The following is a 26,788-nucleotide window of genomic DNA, read 5'->3' as shown; positions in this document are numbered from 1 at the left end:
CCTCCGGACTGATGAGTGCGGATGAGTCTGGCGAACGAGCTGAATACATTCTTTGCTCGCTTCGAGGCTACATCTAGCAGCGCTAATGCTAGCAGCACAAATGCTAATGGCGCTAGTGCTAACAGCGCCAATGCTAATGGCGCTAGTGCTAATGGCACTATTGGCGCAGCCAATGGCACATGCGCGGGGCCCACCATAGAACAGCGCCCTCTCATCATCACTGAGAGTGACGTGAGGAGAGTTTAAAAGGGTGAATACCAGGAAGGCGACGGGACCAGACGGTATCTGCGGGAGGGTCCTCAAAGCCTGCGCAGATCAGCTAGCCCCGGTATTCACCGACATCTTCAATCTCTCCCTGACGCTCGGTATCGTCCCGTCCAGCTTCAAGCGGTCCACCATCGTCCCCGTGCCGAAGAAACCTCGATCCTCCGACCTCAATGACTACCGCCCTGTCGCCCTCACATCAGTCGTGATGAAGTGCTTTGAAAAGCTAGTCAGAGACTTCATCACATCTTCACTGCCAGCCTCCATGGACCCACTGCAGTATGCATACCGCCACAACTGCTCCACTGACGATGCAATTGCACATCTGCTCCACACTACACTGACTCACCTGGACGAAGGGAGGGGAAATTATGTTAAAATGCTATTTGTCGACTACAGTTCAGCATTTAACACTATCATCCCCTCCCTACTCACTACTAAGTTGGGAGATCTAGGACTGCATACATCCCTGTGCGACTGGATCTCCAACTTCCTAACAGACAGACCACAATCAGTACGGGTAGGCAACTGCGCCTCATCCACCCTCACCCTTAGCACTGGAGCTCCTCAGGGTTGTGTCCTAAGCCCCCTGCTCTACTCACTGTACACCTACGACTGCACAGCCACTTCCAGCTCTAACATCATTGTCAAGTTTGCTGACGACACCGTTGTCGTGGGTCTGATCTCGGACAACGACGAGAGGGCCTACCTGGAGGAGATTAAACACCTGGAAAACTGGTGCCAGGAAAATAATCTATGTATAATAATAATAATAATAATAATAATTGTATAAATTATTATTTATACAAAATAATAATTTTGTATAATAACATATCTACAGTTGTTGTGTAACAAGGTAATTGAGTATAAATCTATATATACAGATGTACAGATATACAGTCATGTTACATGGTGGTGGTGGTCCCCACAGTTTATTCAGTTTCCCTGATTCAGGGCCCGAATGGCCTGTGGGAAGAAGCTCCTCTTCAGCCTCTCTGTCTTGGCCTTCAGGGAGCGGAAGCGCCTCCCTGACCTCAACAGAGAGAAGAGTCTATTGTTGGGATGGGTGGGGTCCTTCACAATTTTCCTGGCCTTGGTCTGGCACCGCTTGTAGTAGATGGTCTGCAGGTCAGGAAGTTCCGTGTGAGTGATGCGCTCTGCTGAACGCACTACCCTTTGGAGTGCTTGTCTGTCCTGCTTGGTGCTATTCCCAAACCAGACTGTGATGTTCCCCGTGAGGATGCTCTCTATAGTGCAGGTGTAGAAGTTCCGCAGTACTTTGGAGGGCAGTCTGAAGTCTCTTAGGCGTCTGAGGTGGTAAAGACGCTGACGCGCCTATGTTCAAAGGCTGATTAACAGAGTTTATCAAAGTTCAAATAGGTTCTTATTGTGAGTAATGCAGGTTTTTGTTGTTTGTTTTTGACTCATTCAGTAAATTCAGAACTTCATATTACTCACAAAAAATCTTAAAGAACCTTTCTACATAATGGTCCACAACAAATTATTGTGAAGCAGAAACTGAAAAATCACCAAACAAAAAGCAGGTCTGTAAACTACATTTTAAAACTATAAACTTAGAAATAGGAGTTTGAGAATAGAGTGACAGGATAATACTGTTTGTTTCTCTCCTCTACATCAGACTCCACCCCCTTTGCTTTATAATGAGCATGTGTGTCTCCTATATGGTTTCACAGATGCAGCATCATGGTCAGTGTGGGGTTGCAAGTAAGTAAGTTAAGCTCATTTCACACATTGCACCCAGTGTACCCAGATTAGCAATACATATGTGAGGAGGAGGAGATGTTTGCTAGGAACTCTCACATCTGTAAACTGGTAGCTGTTGCCACAGTGACATCAGTGACACTGTGTGTCTGTGTGTATGAGAGCATGTATTTGTGAGTGTGGGTGCATGTGTGTGTGTGTCCTTCAAATGTGGTTCTGGCCATCACACAGCAGTGTGTGTGTGTGTTGCGGACAGAAGTTCGTCAGAGTTTCATTTGAATACACTTCCTCTCCACTATAAGTGTAGCTGTGAAGTCATTCAGTAGACTGTATTGAAGAGTGTGTACGGTGTGTATCAGCTGTCCTGCTGTAGCTGTGTGTAGCGTGTGTGTAACTCAGTAAGAATGCAGGTGTGTGTTTATCTGCTCCTTGTGTTTCACGCTGCTGATGGTGAGTGTTACCTTTTCTCTACAGGTGTTGTCATCCTCATACATTCATTTGCACAAAGGTATTTATATCTGGGATCAGAAGAGAGCAGCAGCTCACCACTTACCCCAGATTCGGTCTATCGACCAAGACATGTTTTAAGTCCAAAATTTGCCTCTTTAGTTTAGAACAAAAGCTGTTAAATGCGAACGTTGCTAACAAACACTGTAAGTCAACAGCAGCTCAAATATAGCCTTCGTAAATCCATGCCCACGAACTTCTCTCAAGTTGGTCAAACCGCATCCAAGTGTTAATAAATGTCTCCCAGATTAGTCGGTGTGTCGTATAACTCACTGTGAACTAGACAAGTGAAGAAACACGTCACCGGGAAGCGACCTGGATGAGGTTTGAGGACATGTAGCTCGATATCTGACTTATTTACAAATCCTATTAGCTATCGTTGCTGGTGGCTTCCAGTGTTTGTTAGCAATGTTAGCAGCGTTTTGTTCTAAAGGAGCGAAATATGGACTCCAAACATGTCTTGTCCACCTGGGTTAAGGGAGAATAAAGTAAATTTGCTTCTTCGCCGACTTGTTCCGTTAAGTGGCACTGAAATCTACGCTGTGATTCAGTCCGGTAGAGAGGAGCCGGTGCTAATTACTTACTAATTGCTGATTAGTTACTTCAGACCAGCATAAGCTAGGAATTGTAGGGACATTAGTAAGACTGATGGAATTGAGAAACAGGAAGAGTACAAGAGTAATGTGACTCTTACAAGGATCATTTTGCTCTATAAATCTACATTTAAAAATAACGTTTTTTATTATGGTGTGGTATGTGAAATGTGCTCACTTGGAGAAAGACAATTTTACACACACAGTAAATGTACATTCAAAGGGATACTTGTAGATGCAAAAACACCTTCCTGCCCTGCTCTCTCTCTCTCTCTCTCTCTCTCACACACACATACACACACTCTCTCTCTCTCTCTCTCTATCTCTCTCTTCTTGTTGGGTGTTTGGGCTTCAAGTTCTCCTATGTTGTTCCTCTTATCTTAGAGGTTTAGAAAAATTTACAAATAAAAAATGAACAAATAAATAATAAAACCATGAAGTACAGTACAGCATGCACCTCTTCCTCCTCACATATGTATTGCTAAACCTGGTGCACTTTAGCAATACATAAATAACACACACACAGACATGCATATGTGCATGCTTCCTTTTTGGGTTCGTGAGCTTAAAATGCTGCTGCGCTGTTCTCTGGTGTGTGAACGACATGTTTACTTCTTTCACTCACCCATGAAGACTGTAAAACAGTCTACAAATCCTCATCAGTGACAAAGTTTCAGCTCTGAACCTCATGGTTTAATCAGTCAATCACTGACTGGCAGCATAAATTCACTCAAGTGACTCCAGTTTAAAGACTGTTTTCTTATTTAGTCCCAAGTTATTCTGATGTCACCATAGTCATGGCTACCAGTTTACAGATGTGAGAATTCCCAGCATGCACCGCTTCCCCCTCACATATGTATCGCTAATCTGGGTGCTACGTGTGAAATGTGCTCACTTGTTTATTTCTGTTTGTGTTATTTATTCCTCATTTGTTCATCAATTGGTCAGGAGGCTTGGACAGCCCATGCTGCTGCGCACACACACACACTGTTTCTGTTAGTGGTATTTTTTCCTCACTTGTTCATTCTGTGTATGATGCAGCTCTTGTCCACTACCCACTTCTGTATCCAGCTGCCTGTGACAGAGGTCACACCTCATTGTGGTTGATTGTATATGTGGTACAGTCCTTTACATGTGGTGTGTGATGTATGTGTTTGGTGCTTCTGTGTGTTTTCCCGAGTGTGGGTGGGTTTGGGGGAGAGACTACAGAGGATTCTGATCTCATGAATTTTGACATGCCCATCATATCCCTTACTGAGCTAGCAGTCAAACAAGATGGTATTACTCTATATTACCATGGAGACCAGAGGAAGGGCAGAGCTCACTACCTGCAGGTTAAAGAGCTGGACTGGTGCTGAATAAATCCATTTCAATGAGGAGGTCTCAGCTATCAGGACTTCCCAGAGGGTTTCAGCCAGACAGCTGTCTCCCACTGTGAAGACAATTTTTTACTTGTTTATTATGGTTTACCCCCGTGCTGCTCAGGGACACTGACTATAGTACTTGCTGACACTTCCTACAGTGTAGTGACTCCAATTAGGCTAGAGCCCTACTCAGCTTTCCTGAAACACAACCCATGCTTAACCACATGGTCAACCAAAGTGGCCCAGATCTCATCCGTGATGGTTGCTCTTCCTCGCCCTCATCCTCGCTCTCCAATACTGACCTCCATTGATATCCAACCAAGATATAGAGCCTGTGGCTTCTTTATAGTGCTCAGGCTCTGATTTCTAAGTGTCATTAGTGAAATTAGTCAATGAGTACTGGGGTTGGTTAATTGATAAATGGATGTATCATTTGTATTTGAGGGTTTTCCATAAGAAACACACGTATTTCTGTTGAATGATATGTCCAATATAGAGAAGTGTGTTGAGCGTATTAAAAAATGTCTTTTAGAAATATAAAATGAGTGTAAATCAGAGAAGGTGCTTTTGGTTTAGTATAACAGGTCAGGAGATGGGCTACATGAGTTAGTGGTTTCAATTATTGTGTCACATGTCACCATTTTTGTGTCTTGCAAAAAACTCTCTCTCTCTTCTTGTTGGGTGTTTGGGCTTCAAGTTATCCTATGTTGTTCCTCTTATCTTAGAGGTTTAGAAAAATTTACAAATAAAAAATGAACAAATAAGAAAAAAATAAAACCATAAAGTACAGTAGAGCATGCACCTCTTCCTCCTCACATATGTATTGCTAAATTTGGTGCACTTTAGCAATATGCTTCCTTTTTGGGTTCATGAGCTTAAAATTCTGCTGTGCTATTCCTCTGAGTGGTGTGTGAGCGACATGTTAACTTCTTTCACTCAACCATGAAGACTGTCAAACAGTCTCCAAATCCTCATCAGTGACAGTCATCCAGCTCTGAACTTCATGGTTTAATCAGTCAATCACTAACTGACTCTGGCAGCATAAATTCACTCCAGTGACTCCAGTTTAAATACTTTTCTTATTTAGTCCTAAGTTATTCTGATTATTCAGTTTACAGATGTGAGAAATCCCAGCATGCACCTCTTCCTCCTGACATAAGTATTGCTAATCTGGTTGCACTGGATGCTACGTGTGAAATGTGCTCACTTGTTTATTTCTGTTTGTGTTATTCATTCCTCATTTGTTCATCAACTGGCCAGGAGGCTTAGACAGCCCATGCTGGGGGTTTTGTCTTTTTACAGTTTTAATTTTATTTTGTTGTTGTTGTTGTTACAGTGCAGTGCACACTAGCCTACAGCCTCAGTTAGTTACTTTATAGATATCCACCATCATCAAACTGTTGTTAAACAGCTTTTGACAGCTTTAACAACAAAAAGAACAAAGTAACAGAGAAAAGGTGAGAAAATGTTTCTACTTCCTGTGATAACTGTTGGGTTGTGATGACATTGTACTATCTACATCCAAAGTGGTCTTTACTTTGGTGACTCCTTTAGTGGTTCTGTGTCAGTGGGCGGATTTCACAGCTTCAATTAAGTAGTTTTTTTCTTAATAGTATGAAAACTACAACATGATCATAGACTGCTGCATTCCACCTGTACTTTATGAATAATATGAATGTTATCAGACAATGCTCATGTTTACCTGATTAAATGATCAATGTTTATTTTGATCAGCATATAGTCTAGAGCTCTTCCTGTCTGATCTGTCTAATATTTGCTAAGCTACACATTCAGTTTGGTCCTCTGATCATTAAGTGCAGGAGTGAAATGATGTGACCAAACAGTGCTGAGGGGGATCACTGTGTAGCACTACTTCTTACTGCAGGATCACTTTACTGAGGATGGGGACTGAACACTGGGAAGCTCAGGAGGAAGTGATGACACTAGAAAGACAGTTTCACTGTTAGATTTAGTCTGTATGTGAGAGAGAAAGAAGTGGAGGAATAATTTATTTTGCACTTGAACACACTTCCTCTCTACTGTGGATATTAGTGGGTGGTGAATTTCAGTGGAGTTCTACTGAGAGAGTTGTAGAGTTCCAGGTCATAGTTGTGTGGTGATTCCCACAGACAGACTGTAGTCTGGGCTGCAGTTTTCAGAGTGTTCAGTACACTGTAGTTTTGTAGAGTGTATAAGATGTGTAGCAGCGTTACTCCTGTAGCTGTGTGTAGTGTTTTGTGGAATGCAGCTGTGTTTTTATCTACAGGTGTGTTTTTACTTTCTTTTTGGAAATGATGTGCAGACGAAGTCCTGTGAAGCGTTTGAGGTTCTTCCTTATTGTACTGCTAAAGGATTCGAAGCATTGGAGCATTGAAAGCTGGTGACAAAACAGCGACACCTGGTGGTTCTCAGAAATTATAGCAGGCATAGATTCAAAACTGCGCAGCACTATAAACAATACAACACTGCACCGCCTTCATATTTCATTAAAAAAAATGATGATCAGTAATGATGTTTAGTAATTAAATTCTACAATAATTAGTTTAAAATTATTGTTTCCCCTTTTATGTGAAAACATAATACAAAACTGTACTGGGAGACAACAGGCTGATGTAATGAAACATTTACCCTCCCTTTTGGGTTCTATAATTTGCACATTTCCAATTTTTTAGTAAAAAGATAAAGCTTCCAAGTTATAGGACAGTGCCAAACTTATGAAACAGTCTCAACCTCATCCTGTGTATCTGTGATGTTTGAAGCTTCAAACACGATTAGTCACATGTTATTAGTAACTTTAGTGGGAATGTTAGTGGTAATAACTTTAGTGGGAATGTTAGTGGTAGTAACTTTAGTGGGAAGGGAGAGGGAGAGAAGGAAGGAGGGAGGGAGAGAGACAATCTATAATCAATATAATCAGACATCTTATAACTTGATGGTCATGCATCCATCATACCAACATCTATTGGGAAACCTCTTAGTGATTTCCAGTACCATCATCATTTGGCTGGTACCATCAGTACCATCAGGTGACTGGACCTGGAGCAATTAAGTATGTCATATATAATAATAATGGAGTATGTCATATATAATAATAATTAATTATGTCATATGTAATAATAGCCATTTTACATGTACATGTGCAGCCATGTTTAATAGTGAAGGCCTTTATCCTGTGTGTTTCTGCAGGCTGCATGTTGGTAGGGATTCTGAGGACAGACGTCATCACTGCATACACAGGAGACTCAGTACTGCTGCCCTGCTCCTGTACTGACCCACACGCCAAACCTGAGAGTTTCACCTGGGAGAAATTCCAAGACTTCAGTCACACTGTGATCTCCACTGAGAGTAAACAGTACAGAAACAGAGTTCAGCTGGGTACTGTTCACTCTCCAGGAAATCTCTCTCTACTCATATCACACCTGACTGAGGAGGATAAGGGAGACTACAGGTGTTCTCTTACAAACCAGAAATATAAAGACATCAGACTCACCGTTAAAGGTAAAACACTGTTTTTGATCCAAATCCAACTGTAAATGATAAATCCAGCTTTAAGGTTTTCTTAGGTATCCACACTAGCAAAGTCTTGGTTGTCTGAGTTACTTGTAGACTTTCTGCTGTAATATTTGTTGTTGTGCTGTCATCTGTGCACATTACCAGTAACGTTTAGTTCAGTGATGGTCAAATACTCCTTTAATTGTAACAAATATCTTGTGCAGTTCAAGTAAGAATTTCTCAGGTTTTTAACACACATGCTTCTTTGTTTTGGATTTTCTGTTCCGACCCCTCGTTTGGTTTTCCTATCACTGTTTTCATCTTTGTCTAGTTTGCATTCGTTAATCTTTGTATAAATATCCCTTGTTTTATCGTCTTGGTTGTGGGTCTTTGAATGTGCGCTCTCGTCCTCCCGTGAGTTTATTGTTGTTTGGTAACGTTATTCGCCTGCTCGTTATTCTAGTGTTTACTGTTTAACTTCCTTCTTGGTAATGATGTGCAGACGAAGTCCTGTGAAGCGTTTGAGGTTTTTCCTTATTGTACTGCTAAAGGACTTGAAGCTTTGGAGCGTTGAATGCTGGTGACAAAACAGCGACACCTGGTGGTTTTCAGAAATGATAGCAGCTATAGATTCAAAACTGCGCAGCATTATAAACAATACAACACTGCACCGCCTTCATGTCATTAAAAAAAATGGATGATCAGTAATGATGTTTAGTAATTAGTAATTAAATTCTGAAATAATTTGTGTAAAATCATTGTTTACTTTTTATGTAAAAACAACAGGTTGGCGTTATGAAACGTTTACTCTCACTTTTGACTTCTATAATTAGCACATTTCCATTTTTTTTAGTAAAAAGATATAGCTTCCACGTTATAGGACACTGCTAAACTTATGAAACAGTCTCACCCTCATCCTGTGCTTCATTGACGTCTGAAGCTTCGACCATCATTAGTCACGTGTTGTTAGTAACTTTAGTGGTAATATTAATGGGAATATTAGCTTTAGTGGTAATAGTAACTGATACAAGCTTCAGTACACTGTGTACACACAAGCTTTGATGCCTTAGTAGCAAATGTTACATCACAATTTTATTGTTTCTGCACAATTCCTGTATCATTTTTCTCCCTTTTTGGTGTTCCATTTAGTCAGTGTTTAGTTTGCATCATTTTGTTAATTTTGCCGTTGTGTCCAGATGTTTTGCAAATGAAGAACTTTCGTTTACACATGTGTGTAAAGTCCTGTCTGCCTCTGCGTTACATTATCGTTCTGAAAACTACACAGTGTGCAGATCATTAATGTAGGTGGACCAGCTGGATCAAAATCACTAGTGTGTTCTTATTTTAGATTTTTTATTTAAAACATCTAAAATAAGAGGCAAGGCTTTGCTATGATAAGTTGCAAATGGGCATAAACAAACAGTCATAAAAGTTGATTTAGTCAATGTTGATGTCAGCTTGACATTACAAGTGACATATTTGGAGCTTGTTACTGTAATTATTTACCCCTGTCCCACTTACCTACAACCAAAGGCAGAGGTGCAGGCAAAGGTTTAATGCACATAAAACTACAAAATGTATCTGATTCCAAATTATTCCTGTAATTACAATTTTTATTTTGAAGAGAATGCTCTACTGCATTGTCTAGCATGTGTTATGAGAATATGCATAACCACCTTTCTAAAATTCCTCAGTCTTAATACATCCTGCTTTGTCAGCGGTTCTGTCAGCCTAACATAGGATTTGATCTACTAAACTTACAGTGCAGAGATTGGATACTTTACAGGAAACTGGTGTCAGCAGTCTAAATATATAGAAAAATATAGCTGGCTCTTCACTCAGCCTCAATCCATCAGTGCAGAGAATTTTGACTACACCTTTGGATTTCCTCTCTCTTAATAAATTATCAGTGATTAACATCATCTGCGAGTGTCTGAACTCCATCAGTCTGATTACAAATACTACACGGAGAGCCGAGCTTCATGAGTTCAATGTAGCAAGGGGTTAATTACCATAATAGAAGAGAAGTAGATACACAATAGAATAGAATAGATATTATAATGAAACCAATTAGAATAAAATAGCTATTATAATGAAACCAATTAGAATAAAATAGATATTATAATGAAACTCTGTAAATAAGTTACAGAAATGTGGCACAGAAAATACTTTCTAAATGTTACCTAAGTGCCAGATTGAGAGAAAGACAACATGGACATTAAAGAAGGTGAAGTGGGTGGCCAGGCCAGGAACAGTAGAGCATGTCTGCTGGGGCATCCAAGCAGAAAAAAGAGAGAGAGAAGGAGAGACAGAAAGAGAATGTGACTCAGAGAGAGCATGACAGGGAGAGAGAGAGAGCAAAACCCCAAGGGAGAGATTTCTCCAAATGTACGTCTTCAGCCCACCAACTCTGCTCCAGCTCCACTCTCAGCTCTGCTCCAGCATTAACTCCACACGGTTCAGAATTTCTTTAGTCTTATCTTGATTGATCAACAGCAGAGTTTGTCCAACACTGACTAATCAAAGAGTGACCACATACGAGCAGCATCCCTGTCATAGCACATCCGAGAGGAACCCACAGCTGGTAGAGTGATTTACTGTCCTGAATAACAATTGATGAATAACAATATCTCTGCAAGAGACCACAGATGACCACAGCAGTTGGGGCAAACAAGAACAAGACTTCATAGTTGAGAGTTTGGCCTACACATATGAATATGTTATGATTTTCTTGGTTGAAATGACATAGTATGCCATGACAAATGACGTTGTAGCTCAGTCTCTCTCAGTGTACACACATCTCAGCTACCTGTATGAGGGCATTATGGAATTTGTAGTTCATGAAGCATTTATGTATAAAGACTTGTAATTTTGCTCTTTTTTTTAATCTTAATTTTGTAGCTGCTTGGGTTGAGGCTTTAGATTAGAATTTTCTGGAATGTCTATGGAAATAATGACCAATATGCTTCCAGATCCAAGACTGTTGAATAAATGTGTGATCACTGTTCTCCCTCTGACATATGCTGCCTGCTAAGGCATCTTATTTAGGTTCAATTTAAAGGCAGCATCAGACACTAAATCTGCAGTATAAATAATCTTTCACACCGAACACGAGAAAAATCTGCCTGGTGAAAAACCTCATTCACTTGAAGGGGCAAGAGCTTTACTTGCTTCTTTCTGAAAGAAAAGCAGCTGCTATTCTTATACTAATTATTAAAACAATGTCACAAGTAGTGTTAGCTGTTTTCTGAAGGACTACGTTCCCCAAAATTACACGATACCAAGACTGCCCATAATCCCCTCATTTTGCTCCACCCATGTGAAAACATGAGCGAGGTGGCAGTTAGATGCGACCGACGCTTAAGTCTTCATACATGATGGGATTGGAAATCTAATTAGAATGGGAATCTAACTGGATCATTTCTGTTACTCAGACCTTTGCCTGTACAGACAACACCAGACCCCTCACTAGACACACAGACAAACTCAGTGAGATCAGGTGGAAAACTGAACAAACATCATCACTTCAAGAATCTGTAGCATTTGTTTTGCTGTAACAGCTGGAGTGCCGCAGGGCGCGGAGCAGGACGCACAGACTCCCTCGACTTTGACAGACATTTATTGATACTTAACGCTTACGACGACAGCACTCACACAACATAAACGGATAATACGAATACACGTAACACTGCAGGAACACTAACGACAGCAACACAAACATATACGTTTAAAATGAATACACGTAGGACTAGCAACACAAACAATGACCAACACTAATGCACACACCAACAGGGGTTTAACTACACACACACACACAACATTAAACCAGGGGCAGGTGTGTGCCATCATGGGGGCGTGGTTACAAAACAAAAAATCACTTCAACTGCAGGCGGTGGGCCGTACTGCATATAGCGACTGGTCTGTATCAATAACTACTGTACTACATAAAACAAAAAAATCTATCCAGCGGCAGGATCTGCAGTTCTACTTCTGTCTGTTTCTAGTTACATCTTCTGTTTGAATTTGTATTTCATGCCTGTAGTTAATGACTCTTGTCTTCTGTCCTGTTTAGGTTCTAGTCAGTTATATACCCATATTACACACGACTTGTTAAGTTTCTTTATTTAGTTACTACTGTTCTCATTTGCTCTAGAGAGAGGGGGAGAAAGAGAAAGGGAGTAAGAGAGAGAAGGAGGGAGGGAAAGCGAGGGCAAGAAGGAGAGAGAAAAGGAGGGAGGGGAGGAAGGCAGAGAGGGAGGGAGGGAGAGAGAGAGAAAGGAAGAAATAGAGAATGAGGGATGGAGAGAGAAGGAGAGAAGGGGGGAGGGAGCGAGGGTGGGCAGAGGGGGAGAGAGAGAGGGGGGGGGAGGGGAGAGGGACACAGAGAGAAGGAGGGAGGGAGAGAGACAATCTATAATCAATATAATCAGACATTTAAATCATATAACTTGATGGTCATGCATCCATCATACCAGCATATATTGGGAAATCTCTTAATGATTTCCAGTACCATCGTCAGTTGGCTGGTACCATCAGTACCATCAGGTGACTGGACCTGGAGCAATTAAGTATGTCATATATAATAATTAAGTATGTCATATTTAATAATAATGGAGTATGTCATATATAATAATTAAGTATGTCATATATAATAATAATAACGGAGTATGTCATATTAAATAATAATTAGGCCTTTATCCTGTGTGTTTCTGCAGGCTGCATGTTGGTAGGGAATCTGAGGACAGACGACGTCACTGCATACACAGGAGACTCAGTACTGCTGCCCTGCTCCTGTACTGAACCACACGCCAAACCTGAGAGTTTCACCTGGAAGAAACACAACACAAACAATAAAACATGGGACGTGATCACCAGTGAGAGTGAACAGTACAGAAACAGAGTTCAGCTGGGTACTGTTCACTCTCCAGGAAATCTCTCTCTACTCATATCACACCTGACTGAAGAGGATGAGGGAGACTACAGGTGTTATCTTACAAACCAGAAATATAAAGACATCAGACTCACCGTTAAAGGTAAAACACTGTTTTTGATCCAAATCCAACTGCAAACGATAAATCCAGCTTTAAGGTTTTCTTATGTATCCACACTAGCAAAGTCTTGGTTGTCTGAGTTACTTGTAGACTTTCTGCTGTTATATTTGTTGTTGTGCTGTCATCTGTGCACATTACCAGTAACGTTTAGTTCAGTGATGGTCAAATACTCCTTTAATTGTACCAAATATCTTGTGCAGTTCAAGTAAGAATTTCTCAGGTTTTTAACACACATGCTTCTTTGTTTTGGATTTTCTGTTCCGACCCCTCGTTTGGTTTTCCTGTCACTGTTTTCATCTTTGTCTACTTTGCATTCGTTAGTCTTTGTATAAATATCCCTTGTTTTATCGTCTTGGCTGTGGGTCTTTGAACGTGCGCGGTCTCGTCCTCCCGTGAGTTTATTGTTGTTTGGTAACGTTATTAGTCTGCTCGTTATTCTAGTGTTTACTGTTTAACTTCCTTCTTGGTAATGATGTGCAGACGAAGTCCTGTGAAGCGTTTGAGGTTCTTCCTTATTGTACTGCTAAAGGATTCGAAGCTTTGGAGCATTGAAAGCTGGTGACAAAACAGCGACACCTGGTGGTGTTCAGAAATTATAGCAGCTATAGATTCAAAACTGCGCAGCACTATAAACAATACAACACTGCACCGCCTTCATATGTCATTAAAAAAAATGGATGATCAGTAATGATGTTTAGTAATTAAATTCTGAAATAATTTGTGTAAAATCCTTGTTTCCCTTTTATGTAAAAACAACAGGTTGGCGTTATGAAATGTTTACTCTCACTTTTGACTTCTATAATTAGCACATTTCCAATTTTTTTTAGTAAAAAGATAAAGCTTCCAAGTTATAGGACAGTGGCAAACTTATGAAACAGTCTCACCCTTATCCTGTGCTTCAGTGACATCTGAAGCTTCGACCATCGTTAGTCACGTGTTGTTAGTAACTTTAGTGGTAATATTAATGGTAATATTAACTTTAGTGGTAATAGTAACTGATACAAGCTTCAGTACACTGTGTGATACAAGCTTCGATGCCTTAGTATCAAATGTTACATCACAATTTTATTGTTTCTGCACAGTTCCTGTATCGTTTTTCTCCCTTTTTGGTGTTCCATTTAGTCAGTGCTTAGTTTGCATCATTTTGTTAATTTTGCCGTTGTGTCCACCTGTTTTGCAAATGAAGAACTTTCGTTTACACATGTGCGTCAAGTCCTGTCTGCCTCTGCGTTACATTATCGTTCTGAAAACTGCACAATGTGCAGATCATTAATGTAGGTGGACCAGCTGGATCAAAATCACTAATGTGTTCTTATTTTAGATTTTTGATTTGAAATATCTAAAATAAGAGGCAAGGCTTTGCTATGACAAGTTGTCAGTGTTGATGTCAGTTTGACATTACAAGTGACATATTTTGAGTTTTTGTTACTACAATTATTTACCCCTGTCCCACTTACCTACAACCAACAGCAGAGGTGCAGGCAAAGGTTTAATGCACATAAAACTACAAAATGTATCTGATTCCAAATTATTCCTGTAATTACAATTTATATTCTGAAGAGAATGCTCTACTGCATTGTCTAGCATGTGTTATGAGAATATGCATAACCACCTTTCTAAAATTCCTCAGTCTTAATGCATCCTGCTTTTTCAGCGGTTCTGTCAAACTAACATAGGATTTGATCTACTAAACGTGCAGTGCAGAGATTGGATACTTTACAGGAAACTGGTGTCAGCACTCTACATATATATAAAAATATAGCTGGCTCTTCACTCAGCCTCAATCCACCAGTGCAGAGAATTTTGACTATACCTTTTGGATTTCCTCTCTCTTAATAAATTATCAGTGATTAACATCATCTGCGAGTGTCTGGACTCCATGAGTCTCATTACAAATACTACACGGAGAGCCGAGCTTCATGAGTTCAATGTAGCAAAGAGTTAATTAGCATAACAGAAGAGAAGTTTATATAGAATAGAATAGATATTATAATGAAACAATTAGAATAAAATAGATATTATAATGAAACCAATTAGAATAAAATAGATATTATAATGAAACTCTGTAAATAAGTTACAGAAATGTGGCACAGAAAATACTTTCTAAATGTTACCTAAGTGCCAGATAGATTGAGAGAAAGACAACATGGACATTAAAGAAGGTGAACTGGGTGGCCAGGAACAGTAGAGCATGTCTGCTGGGGCTTCCAGGCAGAAAAAAGAGAGAGAAGGAGAGACAGAAAGAGAATGTGACTCAGAGAGAGCATGACAGGGAGAGAGAGAGAGCACAAGCCCAAGGGAGAGATTTCTCCAAATGTACGTCTTCAGTCCACCAACTCTGCTCCAGCTCCACTCTCAGCTCTGCTCCAGCATTAAATCCATATGGTTCAGAATTTCTTTAGTCTGATCTTGATTGATCAACAGCAGAGTTTGTCCAACACTGACTGATCAAAGAGTGACCACATACGAGCAGCATCCCTGTCATAGCACATCCGAGAGGAACCCACAGCTGGTAGAGTGATTTACTGTCCTGAATAACAATTGATGAATAACAATATTTCTGCAAGAGACCACAGATGACCACAGCAGTTGGGGCAAGCAAGAATAAGACTTCATAGTCGAGAGTTTGGCCTACATATATCAATGTGTTACGATTTTCTTGGTTGAAATGACATAGTATGCCATGACAAATGACGTTGTAGCTCAGTCTCTCTCAATGTACACATATCTCAGCTACCTGTATGAGGGCATTATGGAATTTGTAGTTCATGAAGCATTTATGTACAAAGTCTTGTAATTTTGCTCTTTTATTAGCTTAATTTTGTAGCTGGTTGGGTTGAGGCTTTAAATTAGAATTTTCTGGAATGTCTATGGAAATAGTGACCAATATGCTTCCAGATCCAAGACTGTTGAATAAATGTGTGATCACTGTTCTCCCTCTGACATATGCTGCCTGCTAAGGCATCTTATTTAGGTTCAATTTAAAGGCAGCATCAGACACTAAATCTGCAGTATAAATAATCTTTCACACCGAACACGAGAAAAATCTGCCTGGTGAAAAACCTCATTCACTTGAAGGGGCAAGAGCTTTACTTACTTCTTTCTGAAAGAAAAGCAGCTGCTATAATTATACTAATTATTAGAACAATGTCACAAGTAGTGTTAGCTGTTTTCTGAAGGACTACGTTCCCCAAAATTACACGATACCAAGACCGCCCATAATCCCCTCATTTTGCTCCACCCATGTGAAAACATGAGCGAGGTGGCAGTTAGATGTGACCGACGCTTAAGTCTTCATACATGATGGGAATGTAATTAGAATGGGAATCTAACTGGATCATTTCTGTTACTCAGACCTGTACAGACAACACCAGACCCCTCACTAGACACACAGACAAACTCAGTTAGATCAGGTGGAAAACTGAACAAACATCAGCACTTCAAGAATCTGTAGCATTTGTTGTATGTGCCACTTGATTGCTGTAACAGCTGGAGTGCCGCAGGGCGCGGAGCTGGACGCACAGACTCCCTCGACTTTGACACACATTTATTAACACATAACACTTACGACGACGGCACTCACACAACATAAACGGATAACAGGAATACACGTAACACTGCAGGAACACTAACGACAGCAACACAAACATATACGTTTAACATGAATACACGTAGGACTAGCAACACAAACAATGACCAACACTAATGCACACACCAACAGGGGTTTAACTATACACAGACACACACAACATTAAACCAGGGGCAGGTGTGTGCCATCATGGGGGCGTGGTTACAAAACAAAAAATCACTTCAACTGCAGGCGGTGGGCCGTACCACGTGACCAGTGGCGAGGGGAGCGTTCCGTGACAATTGCTGACTTAATATAAAGAATTCTAGTGAAGGCTTCCACACTGATGCGCTATCAGAGTTACATATATTGTGTCTGACCTTTATTTAACTGTTAGTTTTGTGGCATTACTTAAGACATTCACAATCATTTAATAGTGAAGGCCTTTATCCTGTGTGTTTCTGCAGGCTGCAGTTTGGCAGAGAATCAGAAGACAGACGACATCACTGCATACACAGGAGACTCAGTACTGCTGCCCTGCTCCTGTACTGAAGCACACGCCAAACCTGAGAGTTTCACCTGGCAGAAACACAACACAAACAGAAACTCATGGGACGTGATCTCCAGTGAGAGTGAACAGTACAGAAACAGAGTTCTGCTGGGTACTGTTCACTCTCCAGGAAATCTCTCTCTACTCATATCACACCTGACTGAAGAGGATGAGGGAGACTACAGGTGTTATATTAAAGACAATGAATACACATACATAAGACTTAATATTTCAGGTAAAACATTATTAGCAACCACATTCCTAATATCAATGAAAACCTCATAAGTCGATTTAGTCTCTCCACCATGAACTTACTTTTTAAATATACAAATAAATGTAATATAAATACATTCACCACACACTTTATTAGACACACATACATCAGATATTACTAAAATTCAAAAACAGGAGATTTAAAAGTAGAGAAACACCATTACATATTGATGTATCTAACATGTGGACCACATTATCCTCAGATATTAGTCACCAGACACCCTCTGTCACCAGTCTAGAAGAGTTAAACACAACTAACATACATTTCACCTGCCCTCACTGAACACTTTCAGTACCTCTAATAAGTGAATGTGTAGGTATAATTATAGACTGTGTCCACCTGGTGTCTTACACAGTTTGTGTGTCACCCTGCACCCAGGACATCACTGGTCAGTTTCTGACCACAGATGTCCCAGTATATGTGGATACTGAACCATTATCCATACATCAGTCCCACTACAGTGCTGGAGGCTTGGTAATGGGTGTTGTGCTGGTATGAGTGGTTCAGTTACAGCAGTGTTACTGGATTCAGTGCTACTGGTAGGTTGAGAGTGTTCTGACAGTGAAAGATATCCAGCCAGCAGTGTTTCAGTGGTCAGACACTGATCATGACTGGAGTTGGAGGATGGTTAACACTAACTGTGTAATAGACCAGATGGGCTAGAACCACTGACTCTACAAATACAACATTTTTCTCATCCATTCATATTTATCAAATGTGATGGAGCATAAACTATTGCATAAAGAGAGAGAGAAGGAGGGAAGCAGAGAGAGAGAGAAGGAGGGAGGCAGAGAGGGAGAGAGAGAACGAAAAAAAAAAAGGAGAGGAGGGAGAAGAGTCTCCTCTCACTGCTGGTGCTGCCACTGGGGTCAGTAACACACACTAAAACTAACACATCAGGACCAGTCTGAAGTACAAACAATCAGACCAAACCAAATTATTACACTTCACAAACTAAACTACATCACCCACTGGAACACAAACACAAGCACAAAGCAAAATGCAACGTTATCTGGCCCTAAAACATCAGTACACTGTAGCAGACGACCTGTACACAGTGACTGACATTAAACACAGAACCACGTTGACAAAGTCCAGACTCAGAGAACACAGCCTGGCCGTCCAGACCAGCCGATATAAATGTCATGGCTGCCCAGAGAACAGAGACTCTGTCAGCAATGTAAATATGACACTGTAGAGAGAGAGCTGCACTTCCTCACTGAATGTGAAAAATTCATCCAAATATGGTAAATTTATTTTACAAAATCTGAGACGGTCCACCCCAACTTTAAGTGTCTGTCTAACACAAACTGCCCATCCTACTGGGCGAAAAGAAGGAAAGCAGCGCTTTAGCTGGGTGATACATATCTGCCTCCCATAAGATGAGGGACAGTGATTAACCCACCCAAACACACACACACACACACACACACACACACACACACACACACACACACACACACACACACAAACAGACTATATTACCCAGTTTATAAAAGTTACCTAACTATTTATTATTATTAACTATTTATTATTATTAACTATTTATTATTTTCCATCCTTATTATTTATTTCTCTTTCTTTTCACTTCTTCCCTTTTACTTCTTCCAATTATTATTATTTCAGACCAATTACAGTTTCTCTTCAAGTTCTTTATCATAACAGAATTCTTAATTTCCATAATTGCAAAGGTTGTAATGTTGTGTAATGTTCATGTTATAATACTGCTTTGGCAATACTACAATACTATAGTGGTATATGCTCATGCCAATAAAACTTACTGAACTGAAATGCACTGAGAGAGAGAGAGAGAGAGCGAGCCCTGCAGCTTCAGACGTCTCCAAATGGTTATAAGACATTCAGTCCATCGACTACCAATGGCGGTAACACGCATTGGTTTAAATTAAAGAGTGTGGGGCAGGATGCAAGCGTGAGTTAGCCTGGTGTGATGTGTTTTTTTTTTGTTTTTTGTTTTTTTAATGAAAATGAAAGCGCACGTGAACATACTGTGCTAATGTTGCATACACAATGTCATACAAGCGATTAAGGCAAAATAACTGACATTAGTCGTTGTACAGGATTGGGCTTTATAGGGTAAATAATGAGGGTGAGACTAGACCCAGGCGACGGGGGTAAGTGAAAGGGGAAACACAGGACCCCTGTGTGAGGGCATGAACAACACAAAGCATGTGGAGGAATAAAAACAAACAAAGGAGCACATGGGGAGGAGGATGGTGGTGAGGGGTGTTACAGTAGCACCCACACCCCCCTTAACACGGGGCTCCTGTGTGATGGTGGTGAGGGGTGTTACAGTAGCACCCCCACCCTCCTTAACACGGGGCTCCTGTGTGATGGTGGTGAGGGGTGTTACAGTAGCACCCACACCCCCCTTAACACGGGGCTCCTGTGTGATGGTGGTGAGAGGTGTTACAGTAGCACCCACACCCCCCTTAACACGGGGCTCCTGTGTGATGGTGGTGAGGGGTGTTACAGTAGCACCCACACCCCCCTTAACACGGGGCTCCTGTGTGATGGTGGTGAGGGGTGTTACAGTAGCACCCACACCCTCCTTAACACGGGGCTCCTGTGTGATGGTGGTGAGGGGTGTTACAGTAGCACCCACACCCTCCTTAACACGGGGCTCCTGTGTGATGGTGGTGAGGGGTGTTACAGTAGCACCCACACCCCCCTTAACACGGGGCTCCTGTGTGATGGTGGTGAGGGGTGTTACAGTAGCACCCACACCCTCCTTAACACGGGGCTCCTGTGTGATGGTGGTGAGGGGTGTTACAGTAGCACCCACACCCCCCTTAACACGGGGCTCCTGTGTGATGGTGGTGAGGGGTGTTACAGTAGCACCCACACCCCCCTTAACACGGGGCTCCTGTGTGATGGTGGTGAGGGGTGTTACAGTAGCACCCACACCCCCCTTAACACGGGGCTCCTGTGTGATGGTGGTGAGGGGTGTTACAGTAGCACCCCCACCCTCCTTAACACGGGGCTCCTGTGTGATGGTGGTGAGGGGTGTTACAGTAGCACCCACACCCCCCTTAACACGGGGCTCCTGTGTGATGGTGGTGAGGGGTGTTACAGTAGCACCCACACCCCCCTTAACACGGGGCTCCTGTGTGATGGTGGTGAGGGGTGTTACAGTAGCACCCACACCCTCCTTAACACGGGGCTCCTGTGTGATGGTGGTGAGGGGTGTTACAGTAGCACCCACACCCCCCTTAACACGGGGCTCCTGTGTGATGGTGGTGAGGGGTGTTACAGTAGCACCCACACCCCCCTTAACACGGGGCTCCTGTGTGATGGTGGTGAGGGGTGTTACAGTAGCACCCACACCCTCCTTAACACGGGGCTCCTGACGTGCATAACAGTTGACAAGGGAGCCCGAGCCCGGCGTCACACAGCAGGGTCTGGAGAACCTGGACAAGGACAGGTGGGAAAGGAGGAAAAAAAGGGGAAAGTCCATCGGGTGAGGGGTGGAAACAGGACTTTGTACCACAACCAGAGACCTGACAGCAGGCTGGACAGGAGACGACTGGGTTCCAGCTTGGGTAGTGGGACGGATGGGAGCCCGGCTGAGAGTAGGAGCACGGGATACGGGATAACAGGAACCGGAACCACAGCTGGGATTGGGACAGTTACAAAGACAGGAATGGGAACAGACAAAGGCAGACACTGGGATAGGTAGGATATCAATGAAAGATTGTCAGTTCCAGTACAACAGAAATGTTACAGGAGGTGAAGTGGGCGGCTATGCCGGGAATGAGAGAGAGAGAGAGAGAGAGAGACTAACAAATGCCTGGAACTCCAGTGCACACTGACAAAACAAGTCCAACAGCTTCATTCTAAACCTACTACAACAATAACATCTGAAAATGGTTAAAGGACTACAAATGTAGTCTTAATGACATTGACAATGTCAACTTTTATTAATTACTAATAATATTATCAATATTAATCAATATCAATATTATCAACTCTCAATCAAGTATAATGCCAAAATGTGTAATTTCAGATTGTAGAGATACAGAAACTCATTCATGCTCCATCCTCTTTGTTTTTGTGCCAAAAAAAAAACATTTATATTGAATGCTTGTTATGAAATTCATACACTATAATATTAAAAGTGACAAATAATACATCATATTTTAATTCTGCTTCCCACATTCCCACATGCAGGAATTGCAGAGAATTCTTCACTGTACACACGTCATACCATCTTAGCTGGTGTGGGGGGTTTACTGCTGTTGATGGGATTAGGAGGAGTCATCTGCTGGAGATACAGAGGTACACACACACACACACACACACACACACACACACACACACACACAAACACACACACGCCTATTCAAGTTCACAGACAATTATAACAGGTCTCAGTGTGAAGTTCTCTACAATATTATCCAGTAATACAGACCTCTGCTCACCTGGTAGACAGGTAGTGCACATTGCTGATAACACACTGTCATGGGTTTGCTTCCCAGAGAGCACACATACTGATAAACATGTGAGATGCTCTTGATAATAAAATCTGTATATAAATAAATACATACATATCTGTCCATCTCACACTGAGTTAATTTTGTAGTTCAGAGACGTGAACAGACGGTGAGCAGAGAGGGACAAACAGGAGAGAGGAGAGATCAGCAGACACAGGTGGGTGTCACACATCCATGTTATAATATCAGTGAACTCAGTGCACAGATCTGTTCTACAGTGTGAGAGCTTGGATTAGTGATTAGTTTCTGCATGTTAAGACCCAGTGAAAGTCATGCAGGTACTGGTGAGAGGTCATGTGTTTCTGAAAATGTGGAAAAACTTTAAGGGCCTTATTCTTGTGTGCACAGAGAACTTCACTACAGTCTTTACTGCAGTGCACACAGTCGATTCTGATTACTAAATTATGACAGACAGTATGACATCATCTAATATGCTGTAGTTTAGCAGAGCAGTTAATTGTTTAATATTCTGTAGTTTCACAGAGTAGTTTTATTTGCCTAATGTGCTGTAGTTTACCAGTGACTTTTCAGCAGTCATTCACTTATGACTGTTGCAGCTAGAGATGTTAAGCATTGCATGTGTGTGTGTGTGTGTGTGTGTGTGTGTGTGTGTGTGTGTGTGTGTGTGTGTGTGTGTGTACGCTATATGCTTGATGATAACTTTATTATGATCACCTGCTCTATAGCAGTACCTTTATGCTACTGGGCCTTTTTAGACACCTCACTGCACTCAGAAGTAACTTCTGAATCAACCAAAGTAGTAGAAAAGTGCCAGAAAGGTTAGAGGGATGAGAGGGACAGGAGATAAACATCCTAACAGGTCATATCAGCGTCATGCAAAATGGTTTATCAAAAAGGTGTCATTTTATTAGAATCCATGAACAACATGCACAGAAGAAACAGCCATGCAGATACACGTCTCCGTGACATACCATATAAAAAGGTGTGAACAAACAGTCTGGAAAATGAGTCTGCTGACTGATAAATGGCATATGTCACGTTTCGTACTTTCTGCAAGTAGGACTGTGTATCATTTGGGTTTTTTTCTGATGTCATTGCTAAAACAATACTTTTAAAATTGAGCAAGTACCTAAGTTGTGCCTGAATCAGTGCTAAAAAACTAAAGTCGACTAAGTTTTTTAATTGTATTTCTTTTTTATTTGACTATTCACTACCTCCTAGCTAACAGTAGTTGTTTGCTGGCCTTTAACTAGTGATGACCACGTGACATGCAGTAACGCTTCTGTTACCTGTAGTGTCTGTTTCAGAGCACCAGAGGGGAAATATTGTAATAGACAGCTCAGGCATTTAAAGGAGTATTTAGGTGAAAAGTCTAATTTACATTATTTTTCCACTTAGACAAAATTATTTTGAGTGCAATTCTGTTTGCTAACAAACATTGGAGGTCATCAGCAACCCAAATCTAACCTTCATAAATACATGCCCACAGATGACTCTCAACCAGCTCAAACTGCATCCAGGTCTTAATAAAGGTCTCACAGACTACTGTGAACTAGAAAAGTGAATAAACTCGTCACTACAATCTGGATGAGGTTTGAGCAGGTTAAGAAAGCTTTGTGGACATGTAGTGATCTAACTTATGTATGAAGACCATTATGTACTAAGGTTATACTTGGGTTGCTGTTGACCTCCAGTGTCCAACTTAATTACAACGACTATTAGCTGCTGTTGCTGTTGGCTTCAAGAGTTTGTTAGTAACATTAGCAGCTTTTGTTTTAAACTAAAGGAGCAAAACATGTCTCGGCCATCCGGGGAAAAGGAAAATAATGTAATTGCTGGCCAATCCCTTCATGTAACACCGACATGAGGCAAGAAACCTTTGGGCTATATACAAAATATCTTACTACATACTGTATGCTGCATACTGGACTCATTATATACTGTATACTGTTTACTGTTCCCTTTAGTAGTATGATGCATAATATCCAGTGTGTAAAAAACACAAACCATACTAAGATGTCACGCGAACGTATGAAGTTCTACCCACTTGTGATTTACCACCACCGTTGCATGATGAGATGCAGTACACCACAGAGACAGGCCTGGTCACGTACTGGATTATTTGGCCGTAGCAGTACGTCATCTGGGTATATTTTGCGTACTGGAAAAATTCATTTTGGTCAGACTACTTTTCAAGATCTCTTCAGTAAGCACTCATTAACTAAAGAAAAATTGATCATTGATCACACATTTATCATTTGTATTAAAAAGGTCAGGTGATGTATGTATGTGGTTACTCTCCTCAGCCACTTTATTAGGATCACCTTTACACTACATCCAGTTATCTTCTAGCTGCATTATATACCTGTGTGCAGTTCCACAGGCTTGTATATAAACTTCAGACACACTGCTTTTCTTGTTACACACTCATACATGCCCTAAAGACACTACCACTGCAGAGACACTTCTTTGTTGAGAGTGGTCTATCATCCAGGTAGGATCCATTCAGCAGTGCTCCTGTGGTCACACACTAAACAGTGGTGCACACCTGTAAGACATGTGCACATATTAAATTACAGACTGCAGATCTTTATTAAAGTGGCTGGTGAGTGTTTAAATGTTTGTGAATGTATAAAACAGATTACACACATGCTTGCATAAATTATATTTACATGTGCATTTGTGGATTAGATGTATATTACAATTAACACCTCTGCAATACAATACATTTATTATATTAACACTTGTATTAATCCACTCAACAGGGTGTGCATTATTCTATATGTATGTGTGCTAATATTTTGTAATTGTGATATTTTCTGCAGGATGATGTGATGTATTCTACTCTAGCCCATATAAACACCACCAGACCAGCACCCAGAGCAATGGATAATGGAGATAATACAGAATATGTCAATATCAAACTACATTAACAAGCCTGAACACACACACACACACACACACACACACACACACACACACACACACACACACACACACACACACACTCTCTTTTATTGTATGGGAGCCAATGAACTGTTATGTTCTTCTGTCTTGGTTTCAGTGCTGTCTTTGTATAATTTGCTGTATCTATTGGTAATTGCTAATTAACTGCTAATTAGTTACTCCAGGTGTGGTTTCAGACTGGCATAAGTTAGGAATTGTAGGAGGAGGACTAACAGTGACAGGGGCAGGACTAAGACTGATAACATTACAGTGTAGCCACTCCAAGAACCAGAGTACTTGTGTTTTATTCCTCTTGATTTCATCTTCTACTTGGGAAAGGAGGCTAACTGCTAAATCTAAATGTTAAACGCTGTAAACGTCAATTAAACTTTTCTCAGTCTGCAACTATAATTGTGACTCCTACAAGTATCATTTCCTACAAGTATCATATGTCTGTACAATAATAAAAACAATTTATTATGTTTTATTACATTATGGATTTTTTCAGCAGAATGGTTTTTCTTCATTTTATTTGTGTATCTCTGTGGAAGCATTTTTGGATATTTATTCTTTAAATTGTAGCACATGTTTATGTTAAGTAGGTCATTTTATAGTCAAATGCCGTCCCTTGTCTGTACGCATCACTTCCACTGTGAGAGTCTATTGCTGTTTCATAAATAAAGAGCCAAAGCAGGACAGAGAGTTGTGGCTTCTGTTTATACCCACTGATAACCACATACATCATGAAGGTGTGCGTGGTCCAGTTCACCGACAGCAGTTGGATGTCACTGTCTGTTACTTTCTCTTTAGGACCGGGGTTGAACTCCAAAGTAGAGCAGATGGTTCTGCAGAATTGTACACAGTGTGAAACCAGATCAGTGACATGGAAACAGTCTCACTCAGACTCGAGCAAAAACACCAAATGTGAAAATCACCTTTTATCCCAAACAGGCGACTCTGGTCCAGTTCTTGGTGTGAAAGGGTTTATATGTAGGCTGGTCATAGGAGGTGGTTGCTTAGGGCAGTAGAGCTGTGTTGAAAAGGTTCTGCAAAGTGAATTTATTTTGCTGTTGTAGCTGAGGCAGTTGGCTTGCTACAGCTTTATATGACATTATTACCTAGTTATACTAAAATATAAATATTAGGAGTGTAATGGTATGTGTTTTCATCCCAAATCACCCCATACACATTACAGTTCACTGTATGCAGTCATACAGAGAGAACACGGTAGCCTAAGTGTGAAGGCTGATGAACATAATGTGGAATCAAACTTCACATCTGCAATTTCCACTCCAAACCTTAAACTGTAATCTATTAGCAAGTTAGCAACATGCTAGGCTAAATGTAGCTCAAGCTCGTTAGCAACATTTACTGAATCGTTAACACTATGAGCTGTTTCTTTCAAATCACCTGTGTGGGAAAGTTTCCCAGCGACCTGAGTGGTGGATGAGGACAGTGTGTTGGTGTTGTAGGGTGTGTGTGCTAAAACACATGAACATGCACATTCAACAGCATCACCCAGATGTGCCAGTTGTGTTTGTTGCTTTTGTCCTGTTGTACCAAACAGTGATGCCTAAATGGACTGTGAAGATCTCTTAAAAGTAAGGTGCTTTTCAGGATGTGGAACTTGGAATCTTCTTCATATATGTATAAATAATATCTGAAGAAGTTATATTTATTTCTCAGGTGGTTATTAGTAATGATTGGAAATGTGTTCACTTGTTTATTTCTGTTTATTTATTCTTCACTTGGTTAGTCTGTGTATGATTCAGCTCTTGGTCACTACACACTTGATCAGGAAGGCTGGACAGCACACACACACACACACACACACACACGACCATGCTACTTTTTGAGATTCATGGGCTTTAAGTTCTGCTGTGATCCAGCTCTGAACTTCATGGTTTAATCAGTCAATCACTGATTGACTCAGCAGGGATTCTGAGGAACAATGTCACATTCACTCCAGTGCACACTGACAAAAC

The 26,788-nt window shown here is 41.0% G+C and overlaps 1 protein-coding gene across 2 annotated transcripts; it reads left to right on the top strand.

Moving 5' to 3' along the window:
• Positions 1-458: 458 nt before the first annotated feature.
• On the top strand, positions 459-25,499 carry LOC145647806 (limbic system-associated membrane protein-like). Of its 2 annotated transcripts, none has more exons than XM_081695483.1 (7): positions 459-1,022; positions 7,637-7,948; positions 12,658-12,975; positions 17,029-17,346; positions 21,574-21,681; positions 21,986-22,053; positions 24,683-25,499. In XM_081695483.1, exons 1-7 carry the CDS (start codon positions 473-475, stop codon positions 24,788-24,790), a joined length of 1,782 nt encoding a protein of 593 aa, XP_081551609.1. In that variant the 5' UTR covers positions 459-472; the 3' UTR covers positions 24,791-25,499. The 2 variants fall into 2 exon arrangements, with proteins under 2 accessions (XP_081551609.1, XP_081551610.1); XM_081695484.1 differs by having other exon boundaries at positions 881-2,436.
• Positions 25,500-26,788: the final 1,289 nt, after the last annotated feature.

This window comes from Electrophorus electricus, chromosome 2, assembly GCF_041902795.1.
Source record: "Electrophorus electricus isolate QZ-2024a chromosome 2, ASM4190279v1, whole genome shotgun sequence".
NCBI lineage: Eukaryota > Metazoa > Chordata > Actinopteri > Gymnotiformes > Gymnotidae > Electrophorus > Electrophorus electricus.
This window is presented reverse-complemented; position numbering and strand designations above follow the sequence as displayed.

Excerpts from the sequence above, each read along its gene's own strand:
- LOC145647806 (XM_081695483.1), top strand. The coding sequence starts at position 473 with ATGAAGTGCTTTGAAAAGCTAGTCAGAGACTTCATCACATCTTCACTG. Across the intron at positions 7,949-12,657 it reads CATCAGACTCACCGTTAAAG|GCTGCATGTTGGTAGGGAAT; the intron begins GTAAAACACTGT and ends GTGTTTCTGCAG. Across the intron at positions 21,682-21,985 it reads CATCTGCTGGAGATACAGAG|TTCAGAGACGTGAACAGACG; the intron begins GTACACACACAC and ends TTAATTTTGTAG.